This window comes from Besnoitia besnoiti, chromosome VII (genome assembly GCF_002563875.1).
Source record: "Besnoitia besnoiti strain Bb-Ger1 chromosome VII, whole genome shotgun sequence".
NCBI classification, from domain to species: domain Eukaryota; phylum Apicomplexa; class Conoidasida; order Eucoccidiorida; family Sarcocystidae; genus Besnoitia; species Besnoitia besnoiti.
Window position 1 is genome coordinate 923,830 of NC_042362.1, and position 8,579 is coordinate 932,408.

The window sequence follows — 8,579 nt, forward strand, 5'->3', positions numbered from 1 at the left end:
TGCGGCAGAGAGAGGTACAGCGGGGGCGGTCCACCAGGCGCAGAGGCAGCCGTGTGAAGGGAGCAGTGCAAGCGAGGCACTGAGGACGGCAGTCCGAAGCGTGTTTCAGCAGGCGCTGGGAGAAGCAGAAGGAACGGGAATCGAAGAAGTGGAGGCCCAGAGCAACGAGACAAGAAATGACGACATGACGCAGAGATCGATTCCGGTAGCGTCACATCGCCATACAGAACCCAGGTCCCTTTTCTCAGGATGCTGGAGACTCCCCCCGCCCCACGAGAAGAGGTGGGGTCGGAAGGTAGAGACGCGGGAGCGGAGGACGCGAACACGCAGGGACATCGGGCCCTGGCCGCCAGCTGAAGGCGCCCATGCCACGTATATTTTCTCTTTACAACTCTCTCCTCTTTCCTGCCTGCTCGACTGCGGCAAGAAAGCTCGGCGCGTAGCCCCTAAGCCGATTTTCAGCACAGTGAGGGCGACGAAAGCCGGGCAACGCTGTCCGTGCTTCGCTGTTTGTCGCACGCCCGCCCAAACGTTGGTTCCTTGATCCTCGACTCAACAGAAACGTGAGAGATTCCCGGTAGATCCGAGCGTGACTATGAAGGCAACACAGATGCTTCTCCCAGGAAGCGAGCTGACAGTCAAAACGGCCGGTAGTCTAGGCAGACGCGGCATTGCTTCTGTCATACGCATGATGCGCAGTTAACAAGACAATGAGCGCGAGCGACTCAGCGAAGCCGTGCAGCCTATTGGCGTGTACACAAAAGGGGCGGTGGACAGACACTGCGCCTGCGAGAGGCGTTGAGTCTGAGGGGGAAAAACAGATGAGATTGTGGAAAAGCGTGAAAGAGACGGCCCGAGGCGTTCTCAAAGAGGCAACAGCGGCCTACAAAAGAGACAGAGACAGGCGAAGTCGGAGCGAGGGCCTCGGTGACCGGCGCCGGATGGATGTGGACGTACAGCCCGCAGAACAAGGCATGAGGGAGTGGAGGAGCACGAGCAGAAGAAAGTTTGTCAAAGCCCGCTTCTTCGAGTTAGTAGGTAGAAAGCCAAATCTCCTACCTGCGACATGTCTCACGATACACATGCAGCAATCAGTCCAGCGCATGCGCAGACGCATGTCAGCTTTTCCTCCCTTGTTCCAGCTGTCTCTACACGAGACACGCACACAGCTTCCCGCGGTAAGACCTCTTAGGACACAGATCTGCACATCGATTCAGCTTGGTTTGCCTTCTCTTTTCTCTGAAGGGTCGAACATCTGCTGACCTTTCTCACGCGATTTCTTTTCCTTCCCGCCCTCGGAGGGCACACAGATTTTACTTCTTGCTGGTCGTCTTCCCCGGTGCGTCTCTCTATGGCCACAGAGTCGCGCTGCTGGTGCCCGCGCGCTTTCTCGTACTTCAAAAGGGGCTTCCTTTCGCAGGCTGGCGCGCCGTCGCCTTCTTTCTCGCGTCCTGTGTTGCCTCTCAGCATTCCTTCCTTGTTCGATGGCCGCCTCTTCAGCCGTTTATTGAGATTGCCGGCATGACCCGCGCACGGGCGGACACGTTCCGAAAGGAACCGTGGAGCTCTTGTTCTCCAAGGTGTTCTTCACCTGCCTTGCCTTCTGCTTCAGAGTCTTCGTCTCTTCGTCCCTCTGCATACTCCTGTCCCTCGAATAGAGGCTCTTCCTCCTGTCTCGCTCCTACCCCGACGCAGTACGCCTCGCCTCGTCGGTTTCCCCCTTCTTCACGTCTCTCTTCTCCGCGTTTCCGGTCGTTCCCTGCTTCGAATAACTCCTATTCTGGCACACATGCGCACTCTCGGTGCTCTTCGTGTGCATCTACCTCGTCCGTCTCTTCTTTTTCGCCTTGTTTCTGCTCCTTTGAGTTCTGTTCCTGCCGATGTGTGGCTCCTTCCTCTGCCTCCGTGAAGCGGTCAGGCTCTCGTCGCGAATTGATTGAAACGCGGACAAAATCTGGTAGTATAACTGCCATGCTTTCCAGCCTTCTTTTTCTGGCGTGTCTTCTGGTGTGCTCACGCCTCTGCCCAGTGTCGCCCCCCAACCCCGGTAGCTTGTCACTCCGTTGGGAGAGGACGGCCGGGTTTACAGACGCTGCTGGTGTCGGCGCCGGCATGTATCTTCCCGTTTTTCTCGCAGCAGCTGCAGCGCCGCTCGTCGGCGCTTCTTCACGAGGAAACATCCCTTTCTTGTCTGAGCGGCAGTGGCTCTACGGCGGGAGCTTCGCCGGACAGTCCCCCGCGCGGGAGCATGCCGCCGCGGCCTCGCGCTCTCCAATTCTTCCGATGCTTCCCGCCACCTCGTCCTCGTCTGCATCGTTTCTTTCTACACCTCGACAGTCCCCCGCGTCTTCTGGGCAGCGTGGCCCATCTGCGAACTCTCCCGGCACCGCGGAGGGCCCTTTGACAGGAACCTCATCGCACGAAAATAATGGTCGTGCTGCGTTCCTGCCTCAATCTTCACCTTCGATTTGCCCATCTGACTCTCGTGCTTGCTCATCGTCAAGCTCCTCTGGCCCTTCGGCCTCTCTGTGCGCATCGTCGGGCGATTCAGACCCTTCGGCTGGGCTGTGTGCTGCGGGCGCTTCCTCTCTCGACTGCGTTTCGCCATCTCCCTCTTCTCTGCGTTCGCCCTCTTCCTCCCTTTTTTCTCTAAGTTCTGCTTCGTCTGCCCCCCCTTCGCTTCCGTCTGTCCCTCCCTCATCGCGAGCGTGCAGCGAGACTCTGAAGCTGCAGCCGCAGCTTGAGGTCGTCGTGAGAACTGCCACCGGCTGTCGAGACTTGGATGTTTCCTTCCGCTTTCTTCTACCGGTTCACGCGACAGTGCGAGATCTCCGTCTCGCGCTGCAAGCTCGACTGCGTGACGAAGAGGCGCGCTTGACCGCAGCCTTGCTCCGGGAGGATTCTGGAGGGGCGGTGCCCCCTCGAGAAACGGCGGTCGCAGGAGGCAGCATGAAACGCGGACGGGACGCGCCTTCGCTCTCAGAGGAGGCTCCGTCGAACGCGGCGCCTTCGGTGTCGTCTCCTTCCTCTCTCCTCTCGGATTCTCCTCCTTCTGCCGACTCCTCTGCGCACTCGCATGGGCCGCCTTTAAGCCTCCTCCGTCTGCTGTATGGCGGCGCATGCGTCGACGACGACGCGGCGCGCTTGTCTTGTTTGCTTCCGCGACGCGGACGCGGCGCGGCGCAGGGGACTGGCGGAGGATGCGAACCGACGCCGGAGCCTCTAGTGTTCCTTCTTGACCTTCCCGTCCCTCCGCTGGTGCTGCCGGAAGGCCCTGAAGAGGGGCACGACGCGCTTGCCTCTGTGGCATCCCCTTCTCCCGTGTCTGTGGGTTCGCCCGCCTGTTCGCGCGCAGACGAAGTCCAAGCTGCCCAGGCGGGGGCTATAGAGGCGATCGTTGAGGTATTGACCCGGCTGCAGGAAGCGCGTGAGTCTCTCGCGAACGCTGAGAAGGCTTCGGGGTCTGTGCGGGTGGGTCCGTCGACCCCCGCGTCGCCGACCCTCGCGGCGACCGTCTGGGGGAAAGACGGTCTTCCCCTGCAGAGCAGCGAAAGCGTTCAGCGGCGCGTGGAGGCGCTGCGGCGCGCGGCGATCTCGCGCCGTCTCGCTTCGTCTGCATCTCGCCGCCTTGCCGCCCCCCCTGCGCTGCAGTCCGCGCTGTCTCCGGCGTCGCCCTCGTCGTCTCGCCCCTGTGCCACTCCGCCGGCGCCTTCGCCGGCGGGCCTGATCGAGTTTCCGCGCTTGGCTTCGACGCTTGGCGGGCGCCTGCGGCAAGTGAGCCGCGTGGAGTTTGACGTAGACTGGGCGTGGGTCGGCCGTGTCGCGTGTGTCTGCTTCGCGCTGCAGGCCCTCGTCGGCGGCTTGGCGAACACCCGCTTCGGCGGCTCCTCTCGAGCCCAGCCGCGCGAGGCCGCGGAGGCGAGCCAGCCGACGTGCAGCGAAGAGGGCGGAGACCGCGGCATGGGCGCGTGGATTCGGTCGATGGGAGAGAAGCTTTTCAGCAAAGACTCGACATACTGGCGGAGGCGGGCCCTCCTTTTCGCCGCGCCGACTCTGATTCTCTCAGGCTGGAGACCTGTCCGCTTCTTCACGAAAGTCGCGTGGCATGCCCTGCCCAGGGGCGCGTTGTGGAAAGGTACGCCCGCATCGCACATACCACGGAGTTAAAAAAGCCAAACGGACAAGGAGCAAAAAGGCAACGCGAATTGGAGGAGACAGGCGGCCCCATCCTCGCGAGGCTACCCAGGTCTCTCCGTCCGATCCACAGTGCTTCAACTTGCGTAATTACACTCACAGCTCGAGGATTGCAGCGCTTGCGGATTCAGGGGTATAGCAGAGTGTAGCTGCGAACTGGTCAAGTGTGGTAGCTTTCCGTATACGCAACGCACAACGCACGGGGCTGACTATACGATGGTGTAGAAGGTAGACAGCGAGGGCGGCAGCGTAAAAGCAAGTCGGCAAATGTGCAGCTTTAAAAGTTTCTGTGGGTACCTTTATTTTAGGCGTTATCCGATGTAATAGTACCACCCGGAAACGAATAGTGAAGGTAGCGCCTGTTACAGTGGGTGTATGACGTTTTTACTGTTGCTCACTGTTTGGGCGTACACCTCGATCTGGTGTATATAGTGGGACGGTGCGCAAATTCTTCGTAACAAAAGCTGACAAGCTGTGGGTTGTGCGCTCTCTGTGTTTGCTTGTGTGTTCGCTCAGCGGTCAGTCCACTGCTCACGGCTTCCCAAAGTTCGATGCTAACCCTCAGTGAAGAAAAGGTTCTTCAGATGCTGGCGGACGGAGACCGGGGCTTCAGTCAACTGGATTGATAGGGGCGCTCCGCAGGCGCGTCTAGTGAGTGGGCGTTTCCTCACAAAGTCGAAATCGGGTGTCTGCATGCAGTGTTTCGAGTGAAGCTTTTGTCCGATATCTGTGGAACTGGCTCGGTTTCTTTGCTGCGATTTGTTCAAAATCAGATTAGTGGGCTAGTGCACATGGTAGTTGCGAAGTCTGCTTCGCCGCTCCAGACAACTGCAAAGAAGGGGAAGGGCCCATACCTGCTTGGGGAACCCTAGGTATTCTGTGTCGGCGATTCCTCGGCGTCCTTGGCGCATCTGTGCGTGATGACGGGCACAGGAGCGCGTGTAGCATGGATAGCTCGACTGTGGCTCTGTTAGAAAAACACCAAGTAAAGAGGGTTTTTCTGTCGCGTCCTGGAAGATGCGTGCCAAACTGGCAAACCGCCATGAGAAGAGTGAGCCCGATGGGCTTCGCCCGCTCGAAAATCATCTAGAACAGTTCCGAAAGCAATACAAGGCTAAACCACCTTGTTGATGATCACCTGCAAAAGCTGTCGTCGAGCCATGCACGAACTATCGCGTTGTAGCATCTGCACACTCTGGGACATTGCAAAGAAACTTTGACGTTTCTGCATACAGGCACGTTTCTCGAAACAAGCATGATCTAGAGGAGTGCGCATAACACAACCGAAAAAAACGCAAGTGGTACGCCATAGAACCCTCTGTATCTGTTTGTTGTTGAGACACCGTGCTGATATGCCCCGAAAGGGCAACGTAAATGAATTACTCTGCGGTCCCTGTCAGGGGTTGCTAAAAGACTCCTCCTGGTCGTCGCGACATGATATTTCCTGCCGCTCCCGCGTTAAGCGTTTGCTCTGAACGACGATGTCTGGAGCACAGCGCTGTATCGGGCATGGTGAACAAGCTTTCAGCAATAGAAACATGCACCTTAGTCACAGCACGCTGCGCATTATTTGGCATCAAATCCGGTCTTCCATCGTTCAGAATACGTATGACAGGGCGTTAGGTCTCGAGGCAAGCCAAGCCACACACCACTCAGTTCGACCAACGTCTGAATTCCCTACCCTGCCTGCCCGTCGTGTATTCCAGCTCCGCGACAGGGCATACAAGACTAGACGCCGCCAGTGCTCTGTTGTGTGCTAGCTGGGTGAGCGCTGGAGTCGCTGAGGTCCGGTCCTTCTTTTGAGGCATGAGGAAAACGTCGCTTCTGACTGATCAAAGGGGAATGTAACTTCTGGTTGTGCACACGAGACCGTCATTAGTGCCATCTCGCGGAGACCCTCTTGTACAGCTGTGTGACCCTCTCCGCGGAAGTTCTCTCTTAGCTGCTCGAACAAGTTATCTGCTCAAGACCCCAAAAACTGCCTTGACTCGCGCTACAGTACATCGAATGACATTTGTGTCGGATTAGATTCGGATCCCGGATGCTGTGATGACGGCGGGGTCGGCGTCCACTCGAGAGTCGAATCCGTCTTATAGACGGTGAAATCAGGCCACTACAATCGTGACGGGTTTGTAAACGGCAGGAAAACTCAAGCACCGGCACAAATATATAGCACGCAAGCGTTGAGATCCTTCGTGAGTAATTTTCTACTATGTTCACATTTTTGGTTACGATGGGACGGAAAATGTCTGTCCCCTCGCGCGCCCCTGCAAGAGAAAACCACGGACTAAAATCTTCTCCATCGAATAGCTTCTTGATTAAATCGAAACAGCTGAGCTCTGCACACAATTAGATGACAGCCCTTGACGAATTCACTCTGAGTCGGAGTCCAGGTACGAGCCCGCAATGCGGTGCTTGTAGTGCCAGTGGTCGCACGACCACATATGGTTGAGGAAGATGAGTCCAGTGACCGCAGTTACAACGACTCCCATTCGCACCAAAGGTTGAGCACAGCTGTCGTCGCGGCGGTAGTTCTTGAAAGCGCCGTACCTGTAATACTCAGCAGGGATATCGTCCGTGAATCGGGGAGTGACTGACGGGGCCGCCGCGTGGTCCCCCTTGTGCGGCTGAACCGATTGAGCAGCGAATCGCCTCTGCGACAGCGAGCAGAAAAGAGCGCGGTTTGACGAAGCAAAGACAGAAGACAGCGGACTCTGACGAGCAAGGTAGGAAAACTTAGTGCCACAGACCGTCGCCGCGACGGCCCTGCTACCCGCCTGAACGGCCGCCATGGTGGAGAGTGCCGACGCGTGGAGAGACGCAATGCAGAGAAAACGGAGCGACCGAAACGCTCTTCCAACAGCAAGTGACGCTACAAGCAACAGTGCAAATGCTTTTTTTTGAAGAGGACAGACGCAACGATTCCACAAAATCTACGAAAAACCGAAAAAGGTTCCTCCGAGGATAGCCCAGGGGACCACCGTATGTCAGAAAAAGCATGCATTCGTCGAGTTGCATCGCATGTGCGCAACCGGACGTGAGGCAAAAGCAGGTAAAGTCAGTTGAGAGTGGCACGGGGTTGTCCCAGCATGAGGACCCTAGGCCGGGAAGAAGGGCATATGCCAGTGAGTAAACATTTGTTCGTGGATCTGCTCTTTTCTGTGTGGCACGTTTTCACAATATGCGTGCCGGCTGGGTTGCACTCGTTGTGATAATTGAGGACGGGTCAGCTGTGCAGGTAGCTCTCGTTGGGAGCCACATGTGCTAAAGTCGTGTAATTCGGGCTTATTGCCTCAACCACCGCCTTTACAACCTCTCAGATCTATTTCGTGAAGCTCACCCGCAGAATCAGGATGCCCACGTAGGCTTGCTGCGGCTTATTGTGTGGAACCCGCGGAATGCCATACCCTCCGAAAATGCTTACAAATGCAGCGTGCTGATACACATATCCCCAGGCTACGAGGTCAGAACGATAAGAGGGAGCTGATATGCGACCTCGGTGTAACGTGCTAACCGGCCCCTCGCTGAGGGGAGAGCTTTCCTCGTTCTGGAGCACACTCGCTGTAGGTTGTCTGCTTGATACTGTGTCGCAGGACTTCCGGGTTGCGTCGTTGATGAAACAGGCTATTCCCTTGTACATGGAGACCAATGTATGCCCACGGGAGGAATAAGAACTTGACATTCATTCAGACTCTCGATCACAATTGATTCCAGAGGGCATAGACATGTTCTGAAGAACAACATATAGATAACGTCAGCAATCTGGCATCAGCAGCAGCCGCCTCCCACGCGCTCGTAGGCCACACGTGAACGAACACAGAATGAAAGGGATTGTATCACAGCTGTGGTTGGAGCGACATGCATATCTACATGCATCGAAGCTGATGCTCCCCGTGGACAGTGTGGTCTTCGGATGTCCTTGTAGGAGCCGTTGCTTGGCATTCCGAATTTCCATGTTTCTTCATCTGTGCAGCAGAGTAGATCTATCTATGATAAACAGACGGGCACGTTCAGCGAAGAGGTGACCGGGCTTGCTAACACATGGGCAGCCAGGGGCGGACTGTTCTCTTGCTCGTCCAAAAGTATTTTCCAATATTTTATTGAGCCAGCACCGGACGCGGCTCGTAGGTTCGATTAAATTCACCGCTTTCAGAGTTCAAGCCCCCACAGCTGAGATCCTCGTGCGGTGTCCTTTCGCTCGCAAAAAATATCTGTCCATGAATGGAAACAGTGTAGGGAATGCGAGGGCCTCAAATCCATCCGGGCGGTTCTACATCATGTGTCTGCTTTTCGCAGATGCAACGGAGACCCCGAAGTGTGCGTTCTGTCTGAATGCGTGGAAGCAAATGTACTGTTGCTTCAATATGCTGCAAGCGTTATGAATC

The 8,579-nt window shown here is 56.6% G+C and overlaps 2 protein-coding genes across 2 annotated transcripts; one reads left to right on the top strand and one right to left on the bottom strand.

Moving 5' to 3' along the window:
• Positions 1-2,283: 2,283 nt before the first annotated feature.
• Positions 2,284-4,820, top strand: BESB_077260 (uncharacterized protein; the record flags this gene model as incomplete). The annotated part of the gene is made up of 2 exons (XM_029366087.1): positions 2,284-4,135; positions 4,711-4,820. 2 exons carry the CDS (start codon positions 2,284-2,286, stop codon positions 4,818-4,820), a joined length of 1,962 nt encoding a protein of 653 aa, XP_029217518.1.
• A 1,746-nt stretch (positions 4,821-6,566) lies between these two features.
• BESB_077270 (uncharacterized protein) lies at positions 6,567-6,986 on the bottom strand (the record flags this gene model as incomplete). Its single annotated transcript, XM_029366088.1, has 1 exon — positions 6,567-6,986. One exon carries the CDS (start codon positions 6,984-6,986, stop codon positions 6,567-6,569), a length of 420 nt encoding a protein of 139 aa, XP_029217519.1.
• Between the last annotated feature and the right edge of the window lie 1,593 nt (positions 6,987-8,579).